At 40.8% G+C, this 27,326-nt stretch overlaps 1 protein-coding gene across 4 annotated transcripts in view; it reads right to left on the minus strand.

The window, feature by feature from the left end:
- Window positions 1–27,326, minus strand: part of LOC120546042 (lipoxygenase homology domain-containing protein 1-like) — a 34,636-nt gene that overhangs the window by 1,949 nt on the left and 5,361 nt on the right. Inside the window, exons 3-38 of one of the 4 annotated variants that reach the window (XM_039780797.1) lie at window positions 25,823–25,903; window positions 24,136–24,320; window positions 23,195–23,293; window positions 22,558–22,706; window positions 22,340–22,463; window positions 21,857–22,107; window positions 21,644–21,779; window positions 21,298–21,458; window positions 21,091–21,177; window positions 19,028–19,163; window positions 18,751–18,905; window positions 18,496–18,656; window positions 16,645–16,721; window positions 16,341–16,537; window positions 16,060–16,252; window positions 15,744–15,904; window positions 15,138–15,471; window positions 14,425–14,576; window positions 13,949–14,082; window positions 13,341–13,492; window positions 13,080–13,184; window positions 12,849–12,977; window positions 12,590–12,757; window positions 12,303–12,484; window positions 12,035–12,151; window positions 11,118–11,280; window positions 10,692–10,846; window positions 10,307–10,516; window positions 9,508–9,637; window positions 9,163–9,371; window positions 8,837–9,022; window positions 7,349–7,476; window positions 7,131–7,248; window positions 4,465–4,642; window positions 1,719–1,904; window positions 1,126–1,296 (exon numbers count right to left, since the gene is read on the minus strand). In XM_039780797.1, the coding sequence (XP_039636731.1) occupies window positions 1,126–1,296; window positions 1,719–1,904; window positions 4,465–4,642; window positions 7,131–7,248; window positions 7,349–7,476; window positions 8,837–9,022; window positions 9,163–9,371; window positions 9,508–9,637; window positions 10,307–10,516; window positions 10,692–10,846; window positions 11,118–11,280; window positions 12,035–12,151; window positions 12,303–12,484; window positions 12,590–12,757; window positions 12,849–12,977; window positions 13,080–13,184; window positions 13,341–13,492; window positions 13,949–14,082; window positions 14,425–14,576; window positions 15,138–15,471; window positions 15,744–15,904; window positions 16,060–16,252; window positions 16,341–16,537; window positions 16,645–16,721; window positions 18,496–18,656; window positions 18,751–18,905; window positions 19,028–19,163; window positions 21,091–21,177; window positions 21,298–21,458; window positions 21,644–21,779; window positions 21,857–22,107; window positions 22,340–22,463; window positions 22,558–22,706; window positions 23,195–23,293; window positions 24,136–24,320; window positions 25,823–25,903 (5,660 nt within the window). Of the gene's footprint in view, window positions 1–1,125; window positions 1,297–1,718; window positions 1,905–4,464; window positions 4,643–7,130; window positions 7,249–7,348; window positions 7,477–8,836; window positions 9,023–9,162; window positions 9,372–9,507; window positions 9,638–10,306; window positions 10,517–10,691; window positions 10,847–11,117; window positions 11,281–12,034; window positions 12,152–12,302; window positions 12,485–12,589; window positions 12,758–12,848; window positions 12,978–13,079; window positions 13,185–13,340; window positions 13,493–13,948; window positions 14,083–14,424; window positions 14,577–15,137; window positions 15,472–15,743; window positions 15,905–16,059; window positions 16,253–16,340; window positions 16,538–16,644; window positions 16,722–18,495; window positions 18,657–18,750; window positions 18,906–19,027; window positions 19,164–21,090; window positions 21,178–21,297; window positions 21,459–21,643; window positions 21,780–21,856; window positions 22,108–22,339; window positions 22,464–22,557; window positions 22,707–23,194; window positions 23,294–24,135; window positions 24,359–25,822; window positions 27,080–27,326 lie in introns of those variants that run through there. The other 3 variants (XM_039780793.1, XM_039780794.1, XM_039780795.1) reach the window with 3 other exon arrangements.

The following is a 27,326-nucleotide window of genomic DNA, read 5'->3' on the forward strand; positions in this document are numbered from 1 at the left end:
TGTCTACTAAACAAGACAGCGTTCTTTGTGCATTTTACGCTTTTAAATATTGCAGGGAGTGATGGAACAAGAAGGAGCAGCCACAGTGAGCTCCTTAGGAAGGTAATCAATGTTACTATGCCCTGCTGTTGGGTGGCAAACTACATGTGCAGCATGAAACCAGATTGTGGCTGATCATGGCATGATGGGATAAGGCAGATGACTTGTTTATTAAAATGATTTGTCTTGCTGCACTGTAAACATAAACATGTATTTCTGACAAAGTAGCTACTCAAGGAGTGTTTGCTGCCTCTAGAATTCTGCAACATGTAGTATTCATCCATGCTTGCTGGTACCAAGGTAACCACATGTGTCACCAAATCAACCAGGACTACAATCTTAAAGATTACAACTTTAAAATGTGTCGTATGTGTGGGAGCGAGAGCTGAGCCCGGAGGGGAATGTAACGACAGTTTGGGACATTTCGCACTGTTCCAAGAACCCAAATCACCAGCAGATCCACTTCATCATATGCCATAGGACATATTGGACTCCTCAGAAGAGATACGTCTCCAAAGGCATTCCTACTCCCTATTACACGTTCAGCCAACGTGAACAAACTGGAACTTTCCTACACATGGTCTGGGAGCGTGAACAGGTGCATGAGTTTTGGAATAAAACAACAATAATATCTGATGTGATAGGATGTTGAATTCCTACTGACCCGATTGTTTTGTTACTTAATGACGACTCTAAATTACATCTGCTTGGGAGACAAAAGAAAATTTGGTCTAAATTTGTATAAAACAGTGGTTGGCGTATTTTCTGGACATAGTTATGCTTGAGCTCTCTACAGCAAGGATTAACAAAGCCAAATCATCTATAGACCTATGGAAAGGTGCAGCAGCACATGCATTAGTCCTAATGATGTCAGCATCACCAGAAATAGAGGAGGGCGACTAGGCAAGGTGTGATTTCTGTTTTTGTTTGTTTTTTCTTTCTTTTCCTCGAGACCGCGGAGGGTTGGGGGTGGGAGAGGGGGGTTGTTCTTGTTCAAGTGTGTTTGTCTGTTCTGTTATTGTTTAAAATGAAAAACTAAATAGAAAACTGATCTTAAAAAAAAAGTGGCGTATGTGCTGGCCTTACTTGTCTTCTCGTTGAGGTCCAAGTAGTCGTTGTTGGCGCATGCCAGTTCTCTCATGATCTGTCCATCATCGTCATTCTTGGCAAGCCAGCGGTCACAGGGGAAACGAAATGTTTTGTCCATGATCTCATCCTTCACATCGATATAATCCAAGTGCCATCCTGGAGCAGGACCTAGGAGGGATGTGATCAGGAAACCAAAAAGACACTAAGTAAAAATGTTGTCAAGGATGATGAAACAACAGTAATGCAAGATTCTTTCAGGCCAACGAGTAAAAAGCTGTGTCACCGCTTCAGGTTTCCTCAAAGCCAGACAGTGGTCGACAGCAGCTCAATTAAGCCATCAACTGTCCAGGTTTCATCAAATTCACAGAGGTGACTCAGACATCTCCTGTCATCTGTGGTCAGATTTATCTTACACACACTTCCTTTGGGTCATAAGTGAAGGATTGAGAGGGATTGCTTTTGTATTAGTCTAAGACCCTACATATTATACCTTTAAGTAAACTTCCTTTATACAGCACTTTTCACAATGCCAGTTATAAAGTGCAGATTTAATCGGCCCATGCAAAGTGACTGATTATCTCAGGGCTGACCTGAGTTGTCGTGCCAGACTCGCACTTTGGAGAGCTCTCCCATGCTGAGGATATCCAAGAAGCGAAATGTGTCCACCTGCTTGCGCTCAAACTTGTTGGACTTGTTGCACTCTTTTAATGCCAGCGTCCCTGTGTCTCCATTCTCTCCGAAAATTATGATCCACACGTTGGCATCAGTGCCTGCCCCTGAGAAGACAAGAGAGAGTCAACATTACCACGTTGGAGTCAAACATCAATTATTCCTACTTCGCTCCTCCTGGAAAACACAAATATTTGCCCAAGGTTGGGTCAAATGAGGACCAGGAGCTATGTAACATATATCCATGAACTCGGCCTTGAGCTCTGGATAATGATTGAAAAAATGAGACTGCAGACATAAATAGTCTCTACAAGGTTGTAGCGCTAATTTGGTATTACAGGGTGAGGAGTTCACTCATCTGAGAAATATCAAGCCACCATCCACTTTCAACTTAGCCATTTGGGCACCTGTAGGTTATCCTCAACTGCCTTAGAAAGAAAACAATCACGAGAGGTGATGGCAAGGTGGACCCAGGACCCAGACAAGAGAGAGTCATCCATTTAGAAAAATGTATCAGAATTTCTGCTTCCCAAGAACAAAACATGTTGAAGAACAAAGTGACAAAATGGGAACTTGGCAATAAACTGTATTAGCATCTGAATCAGCACATTATAGTTTCATTTAAACAATATAATTGTAATTACATTTCTAATTGTATCTTTTATATTATTCTATTTATTAACTCATTAATAATTAGAATACAATGTTGTAATGTAATGCTAACTACAAAAAAATGCACTAGATATTATACATTTAAAAGGGCTTGAACTTTGTTGTAGATCTTTTAAACTGCAATGCAGCTCAACTAGTGCAGGGATTTCTTGAATTGCCAATAAATACTGAGATTGCAAACTGAAGAAAACTGATCTGCTAACAACCAGCCACACTATGCATAGAGTAAAATGAGCAGCAGAGAAAGCTGCGTGACTCAGACAGCACATCTATAATTCCTCTATGCTTTATTATTTCATTACAGTGGGTTAGACACTAAGTGAATGTGTATTAGGCAATTGAGAGCCCAAACCTTGCTCAGTCTGCAGCACTTTTTCTAGTTCTTCATCTGTCTCTACACTGAACTAGAAATCTAATATTATAGTAGGTATAAAAAAGAAAAGAAAAAAGGAGAAAGAAAAAAAAATATAAAATATTAAATATTTTTTTTTTTTTTTTTTTTTTTTTTTTTTTATTTTTTTTTAAAAATAAAAAACATAATAAAAAATAATATATTTTTTATAATAAAATGGGGGAAACAGATAGGGGGGGGGGGGGGTGTGTGTGTGTGTGTGTGTGTGTGTGTGTGTGTGTGTGTGTGTGTGTGTGTGTGTGTGTTTGTGTGTGTGTGTGTGAGCCTGGCTCATTATTCCTCCCAGAGCCTCAGTGGTGGTTCAGGGCTACATCTTAGCTTCCAGTAACAGCCAAGGGTAGAGATCAGTCCTTTGAAGTCGGCTCAGACTTCTCGCCACGCTATCGTATTGATCAGCAGCACTACTGAGCTATAGAAAAGTACTGCGTGAAGAAAAGAGGGAGCAAAGCCGTGTGGCTGGTTTCTGAAGAGGATATCTTTCATTACCACGTTGGAGTAAAACATCAATTATTCCTACTTTGCTCCTCCTGGAAAACACAATTCTCTGCCCAAGGTTGCGTCAAATAAGGACCAGGAGCTATGTGACATATATCCATGAACTCGGCCTTGAGCTTTGGATAGTGATTGAAAAAATGAGATTGCAGACAAAAATAGCCTCTACAAGGTTGTAGCGCTAATTTGGTATTACAGGGTGAGGAGTTCACTCATCTGAGAAATATCAAGCCACCATCCTCTTTCAACTTAACTTAGCCATTTGGGCACCTGTAGGTTACCCTCAACTGCCTTAGAAAGAAAACAATCACGAGAGGTGATGGCAAGGTGGACCCAGGACATGACTTGATGAAGATGAAGTCTTGCATCCGACATTTGAGTCCTTCCTTTGAGCCGGAGGATGTTACTGATGAAAGAGGATGTCTGAGCTGATCTGATCACTCTAAGCATCCCTGGTTCTGACCTGACGCTGACCCAGAGATTTAAGGATGGATGGATGGATGGAGTCAGCATGCCTAATAAGTGTCCACTGTCTCACAGGTCTGATACAAATGATAACGTTAAAAGGTGTTTCCCAAAGATCAATCCTCGGTCCCCTTCTTTTTCTGGTGGAAATGTTAAAAAATATTTGATTTGATATTACTGAGAGCCTTTAGGTCAGTGGTTTCCAACCTGGGGGTCAAGACCCTCCAAGGGGTCCGCTAGATAATGAACAGTGCTATAATAAAGCCGAAAATGTTTCCTGCACAATTTTCTTTTCTAAACTTAGATTTTCGCTTGTGAATTACTCATCTTCAGGCTGCTAAAAACTCTTTAAATTAAACTTAACAACGAGCGTTGACATATGCAACCAGTGATGACGAGTCACAAGTAGATACAATTTCTTTTAGGCCAAAAAGGTTGAGAACCACAAGTTCACACACATGTACTCGTTTTCTCAGGGAAAGTGAAAGAAAAAGCTCATTCTCCGACTGCAACAGGACAGATCACATTCATGGTTTTCGACGGGACTACCTGATAAACTTAAAAAAAAACAAAAAAAACATTTTCACGATCAAGCTGACAGCAGCCGGCATGTGTTAAGGACTTACCTGCATTATCACTGGTCTTGACCTGGACTATATAGGTGGTGGGCTCCACCATCATCTCCTCGTTCACCACAGCAGCCATCTCGCAGATCATGGTTCTCTTGGGTCCACGGGTCCTGGAAAGCCACTCCTCATATGTGAACAAAGACACCTCCTCTGTGGTCAGGTTACGCATGATCACCTGGATGCACAGAGTTAGCTCTTTAAAGTTAATGTCATTCAGAATCCTGATGTTGATTTATTTATTTTTTTTTATGATCCACTGTCACAGTCAAAGCAAAATAAACCACTGGAGAATTAAAGTGTAATAAAGTATAAAGTATGACACCAAAAGTGTATGAATGCACACTTTTTCTAACATAGATTTAACAATCATAGGTACTGTTATTATAATGTGTTGTAAAGATTAAGCCATGTCAGCGTTTGTGGAATAAATATGCATCCACATATTAATCGTAATCAAAATATTTAATCAGTACAAGAAAGACACCTTTAACCATTAACTCTGATATAATGTGGAAGAGTCTATAGCCACCCAAGCGGCTCTGTGAGGTTGTACTTAGGCAAAATGGAGCTTTGAGCTAAATGCTAACATGCTCACAATGACATGCTAACATTCTGATTTTCAGCAGGCATAATATTTCCCACGTTCACCAACTTACTTTAGCAACACTACTAATTAGCACTATAGTACACCTAGGGCTGATGAAAATGTCATTTGTCATAAACCAGTATTAGACAAATTAAAATGTTGACCTGATGATGGCACTAGAAGAAACAATAAGGGATCAACTGTATCAATGTTTGCTTTAATGGCAATCCAACAGCTGTGAACCTCATGAAGATCACCAAAAGGTCAGTCAGATTTATTCTCTGGGCACCATGAGTGTACAAAATGTCATGTCTATCCATTAAATAGTGAGATATTTCAGTCTGTGGGCCAACATCCCTAGAGCCATGCCACTAGCTGGATAAAAACATGATCATATGAATAAGTGTTGTGTCATACATAATTATAACACTAATCGGACAAACCCTGCCTCTCCCAGGATGTCTGATCACTAGTCCTGGGGAACATTTCATTACTAGACAAAGACTCAGGCACCCACACTCATATTAACTCTCCAATCTGCATATTTATTTGGGCAGATTACCATGCTGGCAGTCCGCCCGGTGCACTGTTGTGTCCATTTTAATACATAGACCCAACAATTCATAAAGGCAGCACATCCGCTTGTGATGCTGAACACACAAGGCTCGGTGCAGGGTCAAGTCAAGGAGATGTTTGCAGTCGCTAAGTCCCAGGCACGGACGGACAGGGCTCGGTATTGTTCCTGACTGCTCTGCTGCTCTGCAGGCATGGTGCCTTTACCAGAGAAGACATTTGCATAGGAAATGTGTTCTGTTTCATCAATGCATTTGGCCTGAGACATCAGACTGAATTTGGAGGTGAGCAGTGATGTTGTCCTCACAGGGTCAGCCAAAGAGAAAAAGTACTGAACCATTTTGGGAAACGTATGTATATTACTGCAGTCTATTATATTGCCGGACTAAGCATTACAAATTGGAGATTTTTTTCACTAACATGCACCAAGTCACACTAAAGGAAATTTAAAATGAAATGTTTTCTCTCTTTACTGAATACAGACAAAACACACATCGCTCATTACTGTGTGTTTGTGTGTGTGTGTGTGTGTGTTTGTGTGTGTGTGTGTGTGTGTGTGTGTGTGTGTGTGCGATACCAGAAACAACAGCATGATGATTAAAATGGGTCAATATGTCACTCCAGGAACTCTGGGCCCTACTGTGTGTGTGTGTGTGTGTGTGTGTCTTTGTGGGTGGATGAATCATTGACCATTCTCCTGCAGGCAGGGATAGATGTGTGTGTGTGTATTTGTCTGTGTGCTGTGTGATATAATAGATTGAATGATCCTGTGACCTACAGCATACAGTGCCAGCATAAAAACACAAACCTGTGACTGCTTTGTACTATTGATTTTTGAAGAAGCTTTTACTGTTCTGCTTTTTATGCTCCTGGTTTATGTTTTATGGATGAGATCTGCAGTTTCTTCTTCATAACCAATTAGCCCTTGACAAGATTTAAGGAAACCTGGGCATCGTGCATGGTCAGCTTATTCTGAAGATTAAACCTGCATAGAGCTTTCCTTTTGCTTTAATCTCTGACAATTTTCTTGCATGTAATCATCCAAAACTCCTGTCTGTCTTGGATTAGGTTAGTACGAGAGTCCAGCACTGATTTAGCATCGCAATGCTGTCTAATTGTTGGAACTCCTGATGGACATTTAAATGGACATTTATATATATATAAATCAATGTTGCAGAACCAGAGATATTGTCTGTCTTATTCCATGCATTGTTCTTTCTTGTCAATACCAGGTGCCTACATTACCCACCACAAAACTCAACTGCTGACAGTTGAGTGTGGTATATTAGTAGTGGCTAATGTTGTCTTAAGCTGCTAGCCTCAAGCAGAGATGAGGAGCAGGCTACAGAGGTCTGGTAAGCTTGTTGCTTTCTAACTCCACACCTTTATTTTTATCTGGAGCCACAAAAGGCTTCATACATTTTTTCCCCAATATGCAGTAGTACTCCTCAAGACTTTTACACAGACTTTGATGTGTATAGTATATCCTTTAAGATGAGCTGACCTTTTCCAGAAACCAGTCAGGTCGGCTCCCGGAGCCATCAATGCGAAGCCTCATTTTCTTCAGTGGAGCAATGTCATCAATCTCCATGTTGAAAGTATCCTCCTGACCGCGCTCAAACCTGTTATCCACCACACAAACCACACAGAAGTTCATAATCTGCAGCATCATGAAACAGTCTCTTTATTTTATATTGTTTTCTGATGTCATGTTTGGGCTACCTGTCCTCATTCTTCTGCAGCAGCATCTCCTCTGTGCTGCCATTGGCTCCAAACACAGACATGAAGATCAGGGTGTCTGTTCCTGCGTTCTGCACGTCTCCCGTTACTACAGTCACCTCGTAAATAATCTGACAGGAAAATATTAGACATTTTACTTGTTATATTTTCTCCTGTACCCATCTCTCAGAAGCAGTATTACCTCTAAAACTTAACTAGACAAGGATATGAATTTATCTTGAACCTAATGAACAATATACCTAATTATGTTTTAGCAGGTATGAGGTTGACGCTGATGCTGTAAACATCCATAAATAATAGTGAATGATGAATGAAAAGCATGCTACAGTTAAAACAGTGGCAGGACATGGGGAGGGACAATTTAAAAATAGCCAAAGTTGTCAAGCAATGAGATTGCAATGTAGTAACTGTATAGTCTTATTGTTTCTAATGTTTATATTTCTAACATAAATAGATATGGAGACAGGGAACAACCCAGTCCGACGCCCCTTGATAATCAGATATCTTAAAAAGATACTTGTTGTGTATAATCTTACTTGAAATATGACTGTGTATAATTTCACCCAGTTTATTAAAGTGCCACCAAAGTTAAGGGGCTCCATATATTTATAGAAATAATCCTATTTTACGCTTTCGAAACATTCTCAAAATCAACCAGGATGAGCCCTAGAACATTTTAATTTTCATAAAACTTATTTTCCAGAGATGTCTAATACCTTCACCAATAAATCAACCTGTAAAGATTGGTTCGTTTGGCTGAACATACAACATACATACAACCGGCGGAGCCCTACTCTGCCTAAAAGATTTTTACACCAGGTGCTGCAAGAAAAAGGCTAGGAGGCTCATTAAAGATCCAGACCACCCACTGTTTTTAATGCATACATTGAAAGAACTGAAAGATTTTAAACTGAAATTGTATTTTTATATGATTTCACGTGACAAATAAATTTATTGAAGAAATCCATTTGTTGTGAATTATACTTTTATTTCTAAGATTCTAGTGTCATAGTAGCACAATAAGGGATCTTCAATTCTTTCGATAAATCAGATGTTTACGCCTACTGCATCTAGTTTAAAAAAAAAGACGAGAAACTAAAGGTACTCTCCCCCATCTCAGATGTATCTGAATATTTCTAACAGGCTGGATGTTGTTGTTTAATGAACTCAAATGTCTTATGAAAAGAATTTGAAATCCCATCTAAACCAAGATATTGACCAGATAAATGTATGGATTAGAAATGAATGTTAATTATGATTCCGAGGGGCAACAGTGCTGGTATAATTGGACAGAATTTTATATCTGTGCACCATGTTTCTTAAAGTAAATAGCTCCACTGGTTTCATTAGTGACAGTATAATAGAAATGGACTCATTATCACTAGTCCACTGCGGTAATTTGATTTATGTGTGATATATGTTTATCAGCCATATAACAGTGCTTGCGTCAACTTGCTCACATTTACATACCTGTTGGGAGATAGAAATGGCCTCTGCATCCAGCACGTTGAATACTCTAGCAGTCAAACCATCTCCCCGATCTTTGGCCAGCCAGCACTTGCAAGCAAAGATATATTTGACCCCTTTGGTTGGCACAGCAACAGACAGCTCATCAACCAGCCAGCAGCTCTCCGGAGTGGCCCCATCATGACCGAGCTGCAGGAAGCACGAGAAACAATCACTTCTCACAACGTGGGTGTATTTTTCTGCACGTTCATGTGTGTGCGTGCGTGCGTGTGGATGCATGAGAGTGCACGATCATCACTGAAATTCTAAAAGCTTCCCACCTCCCTCACCTCAACCTTTTTGATCTCCCCCACATCTGAACCGTGGGACTGAAAGCTCTCCAGAGAGCCGGCCTCAAAGCCCTTCCTCTCGTCCGGCAGGTCCAGCCACAGCCTCTCTGTCTGGGTGTGATTGCCCCCGATAATGATCACATAAGCCCTGCTGGTGGTGCTCGCATCCCGCTCCAGTCCAGTACAGATGGTGATGTGGTATGGTATGACTGCACAGGAAGGGCACAGCACTTATTCATTCATGACAGCAAGAGATTACATAAAGATGTCTGTGTTGGAATATTAATGACAAACATTCACAGAGCAAAGAAGAAATCCAGCATGCAGTTCTGAAGATTTACTTACTCGGGAGCTGAATTTCTTCTTCCTCCTTCTTCTTTTTGCTCTTTTTGTTCATGTTACTGTCGACACTCTTTACTGTTGGGGCTGAGTTCTTCTTTTTATTGTTTAGGCTCTCTCTGACTCCTTCATAACCCTAAAAGAACACAACACACACACAGTGATGCAGACAAACACACCAACACAGACAAATGCTAAGATCTATAGGAACACGAAGTCTATGTGTGTTTAATAAGGCCTTTTGAATATATGAACTTAGTCATGGTATTCATTACCATTCATTTATATGGCAGCATGTTAATGTTGTTATTGTGAGCATTTTAGTATTCTGACATTAGAATTTAGCACATCCACATATAGCTGCTGGCGTGGCTGTAGAATGCTTGTCTTGTTCAAATGTCATTTTTCAATGCTGTGAGCACCCCAACAACATTCCTTTCACTTTCATTGTAATAGGATGAAAACCCAAAACCTAAGAAACTGTTATCTCAAATCCTCACAGCACGTACATCTACATTATGTCATGTCAGGTAGATAGATACCATGATGGTTTAGTGACTTTTTTTTGGTAATTTGGGTAAACTGACCCAAAAGGTGCCTTACTACTTTTATTCTCCTTTCTACTATGTAAAGGATAATGTAGAACAAGGCAGTCATTACTCCGACAGGGTGATGCAGGTCTTGAATCAGCTGTTATAAAGAATTAGCAGACCGCAGAATGCTGTCGGATTCAACCAAGTCGTGTAATGTGTTTTACTATTTCTAGCTCTTACAAACTGTCACACACTGATGTCTTTCATGCTACCTTAACATAGAAGACTCTCTCAGTGCGTCGGTCCTCCCTCTTCCTGGACAGCCAACGTTCACATAAAAAGAGAAAGACCTCTTCCGTATCCCCGTCAACTACCTCTACCTGGTCCAAGTACCAGTCCGAACACATCATACTGTTATCATGCCTAATTTTTATCTTGAAAACCTGTCCGAGGTCAACGGCCTCAATAGTGAATTTATCCACCTGGGGAGATAAAACGTGACCATTGGTGAAATAATAACACAAGTACAATCATGCAGTTTGTACTTTTGTTGTAATATTCTTCTGTAATTCAGTTTTTTTTTGTAAAGTTGCTCATTGTGTAAAGCTTATTTGTCTATCCTCAATTCATTAGATAATACACAAAATGCTTTCTTACAGATCCCCGTTCAAACTTGTTGCTGTTTGTCTCCGACTTGCTGAGTTTCCTCTCCCCGGTGTCCCCAAGCTCCCCGTAAATCGTGAGAAAGACGTTGGCATCGGTGCCGCCTCCATTCACATCACCTGTCATCACTGACACGTTGTATGTGTGAGCTGTAGTGGGGACGATGATCACAGACAAGCGGTTTGAGTGCAATTGGCAGAAAATAGAGTGAAAAGTAATTTTCTATTGCTGGTTGATGCCACTGTCATAACAGAGACTCACTCAGGGATTACCTGAAGACCTGAAGGGAAAAGTGTCTTTCTGAACTAATGCTCAGAAAAGTGGGGACCAGACAGAACCAAGACAGGAAAACAAATCCTGCACATATTTTTGCATGTTTGTGTGTATAAATGTATTGTTTGTCTGCATATGTAGACATACTCTCCAGGGCATCTTCCACCTCGACTTCGGTGACTTTCAGGCTTCCGTCTCGTGAAAGTTTCTCAGTGATGATGTCAGAGGGCACCAGCTCTCTCACTGTTTCACCATCATCCTCCGACTTGGCGAGCCAGCGCTCACATGGGAATATGATAGTCTCTGAACCCTAAAGAGAGAGAGAAGTAGGCACAGGGATAAAACAATGCCTCAGAGAAGAATCATTGAACACAGTTTACTGTCTTTGTCTGAGTCTCGGCTCAGTAAGTAGGATGAAAAATGAAACCACGGGGCTGGATTACCCTCATCTGTCTGTGAGGAGAACATCTCCACCTGCTGACCAAAAATAGTGTTTGTGTGTTACCAGTAGACGTGAGTTTTAAGATGTTGGCAAATGTAAATCCTCTGCAACACACATATGAGATGTTTGTTAAGCATACAAGGTGCAAGTACGGAAATCAATATCAGTGTTTTTTTGAGGCACATGTACCTTCATTTGCACTCAATGCTACTTTATACTTCTACTCCACTTCTAGAGGCAGGCGGATTTACAAACATTTTACTTTTTACTTCCCTACATTTATTAACAGATTATTCCGTACAAAACATATGATCATCTTATAAAAAATGATGCATTGTTATAGATGACAGTATCCAACAGTATATAAAGTAGTTAAAATAGCTCCACCTTGACCTACTTTAACCGTAAAATGCTACATACACATTACTGCATCAGTAATAATCATCCAACAATATAATATATAACAGACACTCACTATGGCCACTTTTGACACTTTAAGGACATTTTGCTAATACATACATTAATGCAAGTTACATTTTCAATGTAGGCCTTTTACTTAAAGAGTATTTTTATTTTGCAGTACTGCAGCTTAAGTAAAGGATCTGTCCTTCGTAGGCAGTACCTTTCCCTTCCTGAGCAGACGTCTGATCTCCACTCTGTCCAGATGCCAGCCTGGGTTGACCCCACGGTTGTCATGGCCAATCCGGATCTTTTCAATTAAATCCCCCACATCTTCAAGCTGCACAGAGAGCAGAAAACATTACTAAATTAACACTGTATTCAGTAGACACTGATGGCCTTGCTCTACTGTACTGCCCTGGTCAACCAAGCTTAATGAATACACCTATTCTTCTTATTCATCTATTTATGACTATACATGTTACATGTACCTCAACAATAAACATGTCCTCAGCTCCTCTCTCAAAGTACATTATCCTCTCCCTCTTGTTGACACACAGAGACTTCTGCTGGGTGCACACTGCGTTTCGCCCGTACAGGACAATGAAGACATCTGCATCTGTGCCGGCTCCAAACAAGTCACTCGTGAAGATTTTAATTTCATAAGGAACAACTACAAAATGAAAACACATTCAAACATAACCAATGGTGTGCGTCAAATGACAAATATCTTCATTTTTGTGAGAGTGATGTAGACTGTCATGCAATGATGATTTACATGGTGTGTAAAGTTCCGTCTGAAGAGGATTTGGGAAAATGTCCCTGACGATGGCCCCGTCATCCTCCCCTTTATCCAACCAACGGCCGCAGGGGAAGCGCAGTTTCTGTCCAAGAGACGGGGCATCAATCTCCACCCAGTCAAGGAACCAGCCTGCTGATCCTCTGCCTTAAACATTAACACAAATTACTTTATCATCGCGCATGTGGACACATTTTGCATTATTCACTGCACAGGCAGGGAGTCCATCCTACTGTACCACAGTTGTCATGTCCAACACGCAGCTTCTTCAGTGGTCCAATGTCCACCGCTTCCACAATAAACTCGTCGATCATACCCCGCTCAAACTTATTCCTATGAGTCTTTGAAGCCTTCAGGTTAATTATCCCTGTAGATGTGCGCACGTCATAGAGTCATTTAATCATTTAAATACTAGATCTAATTTTTTTTTTTACAGATATAATTTCTGTATGGCAGTTGGAAGTATTACCTGTGTCATCCTTGGTGCCGTACAGGATGATAAAGACATTAGCATCAGTTCCTGCATACTTTTTGTCACCAGTTTTTATCCTCACTGTGTATGTTGTTGACATGGCTGTAATTATAAGAAACCAGCAAACCACAAATGAAGCATTAGGCAATCTTGTGGTTATTATTCATAGTCAATAACAAAAAAAAGCTCAATGTCTTCGTCAGAGGTCACTTTGATTCTCCACTCTCTTTTTGAGGGCAGCCATAATGTTGCTCTCACCTTTCTGTTCCAGACCAAGTGTGGCTTCAGAGTCTTCCTCATCATCATCATCCCCTCTCTTCATAAAGGCTTCGTCCACAGGAACGAGCTCCCTGGCAAGCTGTCCATCATCCTCATCAGTAGCCAGCCAGCGTTTACAAGGGAAAAAGTACCTAAAACACCATATATAATATATAGGTATTTTGTGCAGTGTGCAGTCTGCATAGTATCAATACAATAATCTCTGTTTAGGACTGTCAAATGTCCCTGTGTCCTTAAATGAAAAAGAAAATGGCCATCTCTATTTAGATTGATGCCAAGTCTCCACACTTTACCAGAATATTTCAGAGTAACATTTCACGCCACACGGTGGAGCTCTACAGACATTTTATGTACAACGTTTCTGCCTGCCATGTAGGATGATGCTGTTTTGTGAAACCTGTGGCAATGATTTGGTGTCTAGAATGACTCAGCGAGGTGTATATCATTTATCTATTAAATGACTGATTAACCATTTTTTGTAATTAATTGGTTGAATTATTCAAGGGATTTGTGTGAAGCTGCAGTTACACATCTGAATTAAAGTGCCGATATACCGCTGCTCTCTTTCTAACGTCATCATAACTTACGTGGTGTCATCTTTGTTGTCTACAATTTCCACTCTGTCCAGAAACCAGCCGGCACTGGCCTGACTGTTGTCATGTCGGATCCTCAGCTTCTTCAGGATCCCTAAGTCGACCGCTGTGATGTTGAAAATGTCTTCCTATGTCACACGCAAACAAACCAGTGACAAAGGGTCAAGAAAAGTCACAGGTCTCAGTTTAGCAGTCCACGAGAACCTCATTACTAATTTATTTGATCTGTATTTAACCTGCATGGCTCCTTAAATCCACCATTTGTTTGACAATAGAGGCTTATCCAGGAAAACAGTACCAATGATAACAATCATGACCATGCAGAACACAGCAGATCAAAAGTGTCTCCTGACTCTAGCCTCATATTTAACAAACAAACATTTCCCAAAATGTCAGGACATTTCTTTTGCACAAAACAATTCATATTAACACTCAGATTATCACATAAAAAAGAGCACATCTAATCTTACCTGGCCTTTCTCAAATTTGTTCAGGTTGTTTGCCTTCCTGAGCCGTCGCTCCCCAGTGTCGCCAATCTCTCCATAGATGTTTATGTAAACATTGGCATCAGTCCCCGCCCCCCACATTGTCCCAGTGAACACATGAACTTCATATGAGTTCACTAAGAGGAAAAACACAGACTCAGTTAGAAAGTGCGTGATCATGAGTGACATTTTAACGTTGCACCTGATGACATATGCCTTGTTGGAGACATTTTGCAGATTTGCCTTATTTAATTTCTAATTATGCTTAGACATCATGCATTTTCCATTGTGTATTATGATGATAATGAATTGGAATGTCTGTTTACATTTTGTTATTTTGCTCATCATTGCTATTATTATGATAATTGATGTGTGAAAACGGATAGGATGATGTGATCTGGAGGCGTGGTGAACAGGTGTTCGGGTGAGAGCAAACAATGTTCAACCACATGAACACAGAATCTGCATAACTATAGAATACTTTTGTTTGAAGTTTATTGATTTATTTATGCTTTTTCTTTTTGCTTTAAAAAACGGATGAACTGTGACGCTAAGAAGTACAGAATGCGCGTTGATTAACGGACCGCTCCCTACATGCCTAATTCAACATTAATTCAAAATGTCACTAATACAACATACAGTCTAGCCTTTGGAAGCAAATAACAATGGGTCAACACATTACATGTAATTATACTTACTCTCCAGGTCTTCACTGTCCTCAGTCAGCAGCTCAACCACAATCTCCCCATCCTCCTCATCCCTGGCCAGCCATCGGTTACAGGGGAAAGTAAATGCCTCCACCACTTCCTGCAGCTCCTCAACCATCTCTACCTCCTCCTCCTCTTCTTTCTTCTTCTTTTTCTTGTCCTTCTTCTTTTCTTTCTTGGTTTCCTCCTTCTTCACCTCAACCAGCACCATAGCCATTGTCAGCCGCTTTATGTCCACCGTCTCCAGGAACCAGCCATCTCCGATACCCTTCCCGTCATGGTAGAGACATATCTTGTAGATCTTACCGACATCCTGAGCCTCAATCTGGGTTGTAGGTAGGGTTCAAAATTAGCACCATCCGCCAGCCAAATGCTGGGAAAATATGCAATTGGCTGGTAGATTTGCTTCACTCACCAGCCAAAAAAACAATGTTAGTTTATTGAGTGGCTGGTAAAATTTGAACATTCGCTAGCCGTTTAGCTGGTAGACGAAAAAGTTAATTTTTAACCCTGGTTGTAGATATCAAACAGTGGTCAAAACAGGAACTTAAATCTCCTGCATACATTTAAAAAACACGGCACAGGCTTTATACAGACCCTGAAAATCTCAGTGGTGCCACGTTCAAAATTGTTGGAGCGACTCTTGAGAGCGAGAACTTCAGTTTTTCCTTCATCTCCGTAGATCTGACAGAAGACATTGGCATTGGTACCACCTGCACGCACATCCCCTGTGACCACTGTTACTTCATAGTTGATCACTGTTACAGAAGGGGCATCACAGTATTATGACAGGAGGAAAGATTATGCAGAGCAGAGCAATACACCTCAACTCATAATGTTAATGAACTAATGTTACTGTTTTTAAAATAATGAATTTTGACTATAGAGTACTTTTAATGTTGTTGTTTTTTACATTGTTCGATGTCCAAGATCTCACTGGGATAGATCTCAACCTCCACTTTCCCGTCAGCCTCGTCTTTGCAGAGCCAGCGGTGGCTTGGGAACATGTACTGCATCCCATGAACTGGCACAGAGATCTGCACACTGTCCAGAAACCAGCCAGCCCGCAAGCCCTCATTAGTGTGACCAATCAGGAGACGGTTGATCTGTAAACACAGAGGACATAAGAGGATGAAATAGAATTAGTAAACATAAACTCTGTTCTCCATGAAGTGTGTTCATGTCCAAACTTGCCTTTCCGATGTCAAAGGTTTCGATTGTAAAGATGTCAGTTTGTCCCGTCTCGTAGTAGTTCCTGAGGTCGTTGTCGGAAACTGCCAGTATCGTCTTGTTAGTATCACCCTTCTCCCCATACAGCTTGACAAACACCCTGGAGTCTGAGCTGGCCCCATTTACACTGCCTGTCTTGATTGCAAAGTGGTAGCTGACATCTTGGGAGGGTGGACCGATGGAAATTAAAAGTAATTTTAAGAATAATTAATAAGATATGTTGTCCTTTTTTAGTTTGCTTAACCTAAAATGTTATTTATGCACTCACTAAAGAGACGCAGGCCATCTCCAGCTGGGACTAACTCGCGGACAATCTGTCCATCATCTTCATTACGGTCCAACCATCTGAAGAAAAACACAAAGACACAGACAAATTGAATCATGTAGCATTAAACAAAGAATGAGATCAATCCTCCCACCAAACCACCCTGAATATTTAATTTGTGGATTAATTTATAACTTATAATAATTCATAAACATAGAAACATATTTAGTTTACAAAAGGAATAGGGTAGAAATGGTAAGACCCTAAAGTAAAAGTAGCCTAAAGTATTATTGATCATTGTGAAGAAATTAAATCACCATTAGCATCAAAATAAACTAATCTGAAAAAAAGATCAAACAGAACATAGCCACTACAAGCAACACAAACAACCGTTGTACGTTGTATTGCAACGGAAGCTACCAAACCTTTCCCTTTTAACAGACAGACAGGAAGAGCCTCTTTCCAGATGTAACACTGCACCTCCGCCTTGCGGTTTCGGCTCCAGTTACTGAAGGAAAGAGCTGGCTGACCGCTGCATTTAGTGCCTATTTGTAGTAGCAAACTCATCCATCAGCTGCTTAACTACTTAGACACACACCACTGGAGAACTAGTGAACGTAAGCGTGGCCGGTTTATGAGGCTTTCAGGGCAATTTTGTCCAGCTGTTTGGTGGGTTACAGACAAATTAACTAAGAAGAAAATTCAACAGACGCTTATGTGCCTTCTTGCCATGAGTTAGATTACACGATTAAAGCCACTCTCATATCTGTATCGTAAATAAGAAGCTACAGGCAGCAGCTTGGCATAAAGACTGAAAGGACTCCCTGCAAAACCACCATTTGCTATTTTTACACTTTATACTGTGTGTGTGTGTGTGTGTGTTCGGAGATGCATGCAGTTGGATGCTGTCCTCATCGCCAACTTCAATGCCTAACGAATCTATCTCTTTCTCTCCCCTGTCTTTCACTGGCTGAAAGCTGAAAATACTGTAAAACAAATTAATAACATAACTAACTACTGGTTTCAGACTGATACCTCCAGTTCAGGCTGGTCCTTATCCTCAACACGTGCCTTTTTCAGTCGCGGAAAATACTTTTCAATACTCATCTGGATTGAAGCAGCAAACATTCAGTGTAAGAGTAAAAAAATGACATAACCTTATTTATAATACGTTTATTTGATTCACAGCTGCTACATATAGTGTTTTGACCTCGACAACCCAACTGCATTTTACCGCAAACTTGCGACTAGCTAGTTAACTTTCTAAAGCGGGCACAATCGCTTGTTTGCTAAGAGTCGGGTCGGTGATTGTGAATGTGTGATTGTGTAAAGGTGTTCACGAGATAGATACCAACCTTTCATGAACTTGTGAATTTCGCCAGCCGTCTTCTCTCCTTGGTTTTAAGCCTCCAACGTCGCCTTACAGGCACTAACCCTCACCGTAACCTTAAACATAACCATTGCCGCGGTGCCTGGAAGGTGACGTTTGGGGGCTTAAAAAAAAACAACACCGCACTGTGGGAGGAGCTGTGTGTGTGTGTGTGTGTGTATGTGAGCGAGACACAAGTGACAGAGAGACGGAGATGAGCAGGGAAAGGAAATGCAGAAGAACATATTTGAAATAGCGTTTAAAAAAATAATAATAATAACGAAACACAATGTGCGGCGGACGGTGTTGATAGTGAGGCGGACCGCCACACAATAGTCTATGTGTGGGAAACACTGATATGTACAATAGAGACATGAGAGTGGTATTGGTCTTCTCCCACAACTCCCTGCAAGAAAGCATATAACTGTATATCCCAAAATATCAAACTATTCCTCTAAGTTATGTGTAAAGTAATATTGACTTGCCTGAAACATGGGAACTCAATGGCCAAACTCTCTGGCTGGCCCTCTTCTCTGACCATCACCTTATCAAGGAACCAACCGCAGCCTCCACCGCGGCCATCATGACCAACACGCACTCTGCGCACCCGGCCCAAGGACACGGACTCAATGAGAAACTCATCGTGCTAAGGGTAGACACAGAGAAAACTGGTTAAAAATGTTGGCAGTGCATTTCCCAGACAATATTTATTTATTTTTGTGTATTAATGATGCACTCACATTGCCCTTTTCAAATTTGTTGACATTGTTTTTGCTCATAAACATGAGTCGCTCCCCTGTGTCACCCAGGTCACCGATAATATTGAGGAAGACGCTGGCATCGGTGCCACTGCCACTGACGTTGCCAGTGCAGATGGTGACTCGATACTTTATCACTGGAAAAAATTTTAAAAAAAGGACATTCTGCAAAATCTGCACTGACTCTCTATCAAACAGCTTGTTTGTGTTTAGGATCAACCGAGCACATTTATATGTGTGTGTCCTCAGTGTTTCTTACAAGGCAGCGGCTCAGTGATGAGTGCTCCGGTAGCTTGAAGCTCTCTGACGATCTCATTGTCGTCTTCATTGATGTCCAGCCAACGGCCACATTCAAAAGAATATTTCTCCATTGTCAGGGTTTTGAGCAAAGTGACCTGCAGAAAGTCAAAGCCTCATGTGTCATCATACACATCCTCATCTCTGGTTCATGATCTAACCATGAAAACTGAAGCAGTGACATTAACACACATTTTCCAAATTAAAGTGAGATAAAATAAGTTACTTCCTAGCAGTGGCGGTTCTACATTGAATGGCGCCCTGGCCGAGACCCCCTTCGAGGAAACACTGTTTTTAAGGTGCATAATCTCTACCTCCAACATTGCCAAAAGACAATGAACACAATTCTGCACAAAATATGACAGTATAGGTTATCAGAACTTAAAATAAATATACACTATATACATAAATGTGCCAAAAATATATACAATCATAAAAAAATTTAACAAGAGCAGAGAGCAACAATAATATATATAGAAAAACACAAACTAAAACTAAAACCTGACCTTTCTGGCCTTCCTTGATGCAAAATCATCTATGATGTTATCGTATGAACTCTGCTCCCCTATTGAGTGATTGATAGTGATGACGGTAAGGCCAGTGATCCGTTCCTGGGACATGGTTGACCTCAGGTATGACTTGATCAACTTTAGTTTGGAAAAGCTCCTCTCTGCTTGAGCCACCGTTACTGACAGGGACGGATCTGCCCTGGCATTTTGGCCCAGACCGGCTCACCACATAAGATCACAAATACTACCCTTCCTTGCGCTACCCTGAATATGTATAGCAACTCCTACTCCTTAAAACTACGCCATGTGTGAACTGACGCCATGTAAAGCAAGAATCAGTGACAGTTGACACATTAAATACTTCAAAAAAGTGCCATTTATTAATAAAATAAAACGGCATACTCCTCATGAATCATAAAACAAGCTCTACATCATACCTGCTGAAAAAGGTGACAAATATATATATAAAAATATATATTTTTTTATCATTTCAAGAGGCCCTGTGCTTTAATTTGAAGAGGTTTATCATGAGTTTTTGTCTGCCAATGCAGATAGAAAAGCTACAATTCTCGTTAAGAAAGTTTGCATGATGTGCAACGTTTATATAGGCTACTAATGCAATCATACAGTAAAGCATGCCTACGTCTTTTATTGTTGTAGTGTTATCATCAACAGTTTGTCCACCACTCAGTTTTTGACTCAGTTTTATCAAGGGACAAAGTGTTTTAAGGGGAGTTGTGCTTACCGCAGGTTGTACCCTCACTCCCTCATCTCTGTCCCTCTCCTCCTGAGTCTCCTCCTCACTGTGCATGCCACTGACACTGACGCCGACACCGACACCACTATCATCAGCCAAGGGAGCTGATGAAGGTCCTGCTACTGCCGAAAACATGTCTTTTCGCTTTTTTCTTTTATTTGAGCCGCTTGGGTAACTTTGTTTTATTTTCGCGTTTAGACCATTGACATAAAAGAAAGGTTTAGACTCGTCTTGCTTCGTCTCTGTGTACTTCCCAGTTCTCCTGTCACACACAGTTACAGACTAGTCCATTTCATTGTGAAAGTAGGGGGTACAAGCAGGGCGCCTGCAGCTCACTGTGTGGGGAATTCCCCACACAGTGAAACGATAGATAACAGAAAACCGCTTCGCGCCGCAGAGGATTTTATTTAATTTTTTTAAGTTCTCGTGCCGCCCCCCATGTGACCTGAAAAAATGCCGCGCCAGGCAGCTGCCCGGTTCGCCCGTGCCAAAAAACGCCACTGCTTCCTAGTACTGTATACTCCTCCAACTGAATTGATTGCCAAGGTTTTTTCTGAAAGCTTATAACTGAGAAAACCATAGATTTCTTTAATGCGAAACATTTGCATTGCAGCCTTATTTACACATACGCTTTTCTTTATTACTGAGATCAGGTGCAAGATTAAACTCTAATTCAGTGTCTAACTTAGTGCTAAGAGGGGACACGCTACAACAGACTGAACAGCTTACAGATCAGACACAAAGAGCAAGGGGTCTCACCTTCGCTAAATGCCAGCCAGCGAATGGAGATCTCTTCTCATGCCAGATGCGCACTTTCAGCAGCCTTCCAATGTCTGGCATTTCAATCTACAGTGATAATACAGACAACAGATGTGATTCCTTAGGAACTTAGTGTAGAAAAGTGTGAAAACTTAACAGTGGAAGACACTGTAATGTGCCCTGTCATGCAGATGAGCAAAGGCTTACCATGAATTTATCAAGCTGGCCCTGTTCAAAACTGTCTGAGTTGTTTTCCAGTTTGATCTCATCAGACTTGCCCTTTTCTCCATAGATCTGCAGAAACACCTGGGCATCTGTCCCTGCCCCCTTTACATCCGATGTCCAAATCCACAGGGACCATGGGTACTCTGGAGTAAAAGAAGAGTAGATTTGAAGTAGGTTAGTCTAGTTTAATTAGAAGCCAACATATATAGATAGATAGATAGATATAACTCGATTAAATGCAACTTGAATTCTTTTTGGTAAAGAGAATATGAGTGATTTGTTTTTCTTTCAATGAGGAGAGATATATGAGTTTAATAAAGCCACACACTCTTCTGTTTTTTCTGCCTGAGAGAGACCATCTCGTACAGCTCCCTCTCAATCAGTCCGTCCCCCTCGTCCTCGTCCAGCCACTTGCCGCACGGAAATGTCTGCTCAATGCCCGTGAACGGACAATATATTACCACCTAGAAGGGAAACGGATGCTTGATGAGTAAACAACACTTTGAGAATCACTCTGTTAGCATAAACAGAGGTGTAGTACCTTTTCACAGTACCATCCAGCACCAACAGCCCCGTTGTCGTGCCCAATGGTGACCCTGCTGAGTGGGCTGATCAGTTCACAAATCTCCACGTTGAAAATGTCAATGAGACCACGCTCGAAGGCACCACCCTCCAGGAAGACTTTGCCGCTGTTCTTTAAGCCCTTGGAGCCGTGCATGACCATGTGGATCTTCGAGTTGGTGCCCGCACCCCTCACATCTCCAGTCATCACTTGTACATTGTATACGATTGCTAAGTACATGCAGGAAAATGCACAAAAAAATATTTGTATCCATGATTTATAATGGAATGAGATGTGATAATAGCCTATGACAATATATTCTTAGAAATCAGCATATATATCCTTGGTGTTTGTTTTGAATTATGTAGTTGTTTGGTCAACATTGTAATTCCCTAAAAGAGTTACATTTTTAAATTATATTTAAATGTTCTGCAGTGAAATAGTGGCTTGTGTTGTTCTCACCCATTGGTTGCACGGATCCAACCAACACATCTCTCTGTATTTTGCCATCGCATTCATCCATGGCAAACCAGCGATTAACTGGAAACTCATACAACTCTTTATTCCCCATGTCATCAATCACTACCTGGGAAGAAACACAATGCACCATCATGAGTGTTTTTATGCATGTGTGCACGTCTGTGAAATAAATGATGCACGCATGTGTAGATTTGACATGCCTTATCTAGAAACCATCCAGCTGATGATCCTCTGTTGTTGTGGCCAATGGTGATTTTCCTCAGCTTTCCCAGGTTTGGCGCCTCTATCGTAAACTTGTCCTCTGACCCGCGTTCAAAGTTGTCTTTGTCACTGTCCAGTCGTCTCTCTCCTTTCATAACAAACAAAGCATTTTGGAGCAGGAGTCAAACACATTGAAATCATATACAGCTACATTATTACAGTAACAATAAATACACAACAGTATTTGTCATGTCTATTGTTGGAGGTAAATAAGAGCCACCTGTGTCTAGCGATTTCTTGATCAGGACAGAACCAGAACAGAAACTAAATCCACTACTATTTTGATATTCAATTCATTGCTTAAGTCATTTATCAAGCCAAAATGCCAAATGTGCTGGTTTCAGCTTCACAAATGTGAGGATTTACCACTTTTCTCTGTGTATATCGTTGTAAATGTAATATGTTTTGGTCTGTAAATAAGCCAATTAAAGATGTCTCCTTGGGCTCTGGGAAATTAAAATTGTATTTAAGTTATTTAATATATTTTCCAACATTGTATAGACTATGTGGTTAATAAATTAATAGAAACATTTTCCACAGAATAACAGATGAAAAAATCATTAGTTCCGGCCTTACCTGTGTCACCATTCTCTCCAAAGATGTTTAGGAAGACATCAGCATCAGTTCCACTTCCCTTCATGTCAGCAGTGAACACACTTACTATGTATTTATTTACTGCAAAACATAAATTAGGAAATCAAGAATACAGTGATTTATATAACCAATGCCCAAGAAAGACTAACAGTGTAGTAAATGTTGATCTTTCAAAACCAACTGTCTACCTAGTAGCACTATTCAATTATAATTAGTTGGACTTTTCTATTGTCATTAGACAGGTGCCTTGCTAATCCAGCCTAGGATGGTTTCCAAGTTAAATATTCATAACAGTGTGTGTGTGTGTGTGTGTGTGTGTGTGTGTGTGTGTGTGTGTGTGTGTGTGTGTGTGTGTGCATATTGCTATGACCACTCCCTCACAGCACAGTGTCCTTATGTCTTTACTTGATCCTTGGCTTCACAATGTTCTGCTTGACTGACTGCAGGTACTGACATGTTGGATCACATTGCAACAGAGGACACATGGGCTTTACCTGAAGATTATACTCTGATGGCATTCTATTTCAAAATGAAACTGTAGGAAGATATGTAGGCTATCAGGCACCTTTGTGTACAACTGTCCAGACACATGGTACTAACACTGTCAAGTTTCTAAAATGCTTTCTTTCAAATTTGTAATTTGGAAGACTTACCTATCTAACATCAGTGTCAAATTGGTTTTAAGGAGATAGTGACATTAGCATAAGTATTAGAGCTCTTGGTCTTATTAGTTGTGAACTGTCGAGGCTTATGTATATTGTATTTTATCTTAAAACTGTAGTCTCTCTGGTGACATTTCAAACCAAGTGGTTTCTCTGCAATGTAGTGGAGGTATTTGGAATTTAATCAACTGTTATTTCATTTTAACCTTAGTGAACCTTTGTGTCTGCTTTGTGTTATGCGTTTGTCCCAGAGTGACCTACATTTTGGGACGTCCATGGGGTTCATGCTGCCCAGCAGGTCCCTGACAAACAGGTTGTCAGCCTCCTCCCGACTCAGCCAGTTGTTGCAGGCGAAATAGAAGCGCAGATGGGGCCGGTTCATGTCGGTCACCATCACCCTGTCCAAGAACCAGCTGGCGTTCATCCCCGTGTTGTCGTGCTCAATCCTGGGGAGTCAACCGTCATAGTGTGATATGAATTCACCCTGCAGGTAATCACAAACGAATTTCCCACATCACATGCACCAATGCATTTTAAAAAAGTATTTATTTATTTCAGGTTGTTTGAATTTCTGCAGTGGTAAATACCAAACAATGGAGAAGATGAGGGACGATGAAATACAGCCACAAGCAACTTGTTTTGACATATATTGATTTAACAACTTTTAAAGCACAATAGTCACTGTGTGTGTTAATAACAGACAGTAGAGAGAAACAGGAATATTCACACACTAAGGTTCCTGAGCTGGATTACAACCAGATTTAATATTCATTAGATTTTTGTTGTACAAATCGTTTGGGAGTAGTTGTGTAGATGCCAAAAATGGGCTTCTGCCAGCACTCACACAATAAAGAGAAAAAACAGCCAAACAGGAGAATAACAGTGCCTGCCAGCCCCAACACAATTAATCCAGACAATTCCAAGAGCTTTACAGCACCGGCGGGTCTCAATTTATGAGTAGCTGCCACGTTAAATGTAGACATATGAGCATATATATTGTGACAGGCTCCTATAAACTTTAGGACCTGTGGCTAATTTTGAGTAAACATGAGAAGAAACACTCTCCAGTGGTCAGTTTCTAGGTTAGTAGTCTGAATTTCACTTGAGGAGTGAAAAGCCTTGGTATCCCTCCGTCTGATTTTATAATATGCTACTACTTTATTGTTGAAATATAATTTGAGTAAATGGATAGATTCACACTCCTCTGGCGATGTCGACAACAATATTGTAGAAGCAATCATAATTTTGGAAGTAGTTGTTTGACAAAACAATCAGAACTCATGGTCCACTTACTAGCCTTTTCAGGAGCTTTCAACCATATCACACAATCTTTATCAGTGGATAGAGTTTCATCAGTTATTATGGAGATGGATCTGACATGCGAGATCAGCAGTATCAGTAGTAAAAGAGACAAACAAATGCTGGAAAGTGTACCTTAGTTTAGATTGTTTTGTAAAAAAAGGAAGAAAAAAAAGAAGTAAAACATGCTGGGAAAAAAAAGAAACACTCCTATAGTTCTGAATTTCTGAACCATGGTGCATTTTTTGCAATCTTTGACTAAATGTATCCTGCTGCCTCATTTCACTGTTCATGTGTGGCAGCTATGATGTAACTCAGTCGCCTCTGGAGTAAGACACTAACTCCCAACAGATGGGGCTTAACCTTCTGTCACTAGATGAAATCCTTTGATGGCCAGCTGCATAGCTGAAAAATAAGTGAGAAATGTTCCTGTGTGATCCTCTCTGTAAGCTGCTGTGATCCTGTGTGAGGTATACTTAACTATGAAGCATAGACAGTGATGTTGTCAGTGACTCGTAGCTGTGCTTTCTGTGTATCTGCTGCAGCCATGCAAAGAGGCATTATAGGATATATATATATATATATATATATCACAAATCACAGTGAGCGCTGTGTGGTTTTCTGTCACATTGAATTTGCTGTACAGTACCTCAGCTTCTTCAGAGGCCCAACGTTGTGTGTTTTGATACGGAAAACATCCGTCTTGTTCTTCTCAAATGCAGTTCGGCTTCTGTTAATTGAGGAAACATGGAAAACGTCAGAATTTGGGAGAAAGATAACTTTGTGTGTGTGTGTGTGTGTGTGTGTGTGTGTGTGTGTGTGTGTGTGTGTGTGTGTGTGTGTGTGTGACAGAGAAAGAGAGAGATGCTCTATTTGAGTCACAGAGATTATAGGAGATGAAGAAACAGTCCAGACAGACAGAACTGAACTCTGGAACATAAATTACATCTCCTGACTGATTCGCCTTAGGGAACACTGGTGGTCTCGTGGCAGTTGTATAATCTGAAACTCTCCTGAGGCTTGGCCACTTCAACGCTCCCTCCTCCTCATGTACCTTTACCCCTCACAGAGCCGAGCTCAGCCTGTGTGCACAGCGGACCCCCTCTGCCAACCACGGTGAATCAGACACCCTCTTTTCCATTAACAGAGAATACCTGCCTTTGTCTCTGACCCACATCTCCATCTGTGCTCATCTCCCTGTGATATTCAACCCACAGACAATGCCAGGGCTCGAATAATTAAAGTGCACGGTGTCATATACTGTCAAAAAACTCGTTCTCTGTTTCCATGTAAAATCACCTGTAAGACAATGATGGGGAGACATTGATTATGTGCAAAAGCAAAGCCAATGCAAACTTTGGAATTCATGCAATTTGAATTTGTTATAATCACAATGAATTTCCAACGAGTTGCATTTTTAATCTGCTGCGATTGTTCAATCGGGGCAAATATGCTTGGAGACATAAAAAAAAAAAAACTCCCTTACCTGTATCATGTTATAAAGTTTTTATCGATCATTACACAATACAGGCAGGACCTAATATATATTGGAGTAAGGTGAAACTCCTTACTTTGCAATAGTTTATTATATGACTCATCAAGTGACTCATCAACATCCATGTACTGTATGCTATTTCACCTGCTGAGCAACACTATGGCCACACAGCATGGCGATACTGAATACATGGCATGTTGATGTTGTCTAAAGTGGATGAATGAGACCACCGCCAGGTGTGGGTGACATGGTCCAGTGTGGCTTACAATACGTTGGTACATCCTATATACTGCACAGGTAACCCTATCAATCAATGTGTGCAGAGATAAAGGGAGCCAACTGCTGATAAGCTCCCCTGAGAGTCATTTGATCATCCACAGAAATGACATCGTGGTCTTCTTTCATTTGCCTCTAAATGAAAAAGAAGACCGGCCATGTCACATAGTTCCTCCTTACTCCAGATATTCTGTGTCCGACATTTTAAACAACTGTATAGGGGAGGGATTCCTGCACCACAACCAAACCTTTATCAAGGTGTGCTGGTGAGGATTTTTAAGTTTCTGGTTGATACAGTTTTGACAAACGGGTCAAAGAGATCCTTGGTGTGCAAACTGATTTTGTTTTGATTCATGGGCTCTGCAGGCATCAGATTAATGCT

This window comes from Perca fluviatilis, chromosome 17, assembly GCF_010015445.1.
Source record: "Perca fluviatilis chromosome 17, GENO_Pfluv_1.0, whole genome shotgun sequence".
Taxonomy (NCBI): Eukaryota; Metazoa; Chordata; class Actinopteri; order Perciformes; family Percidae; genus Perca; species Perca fluviatilis.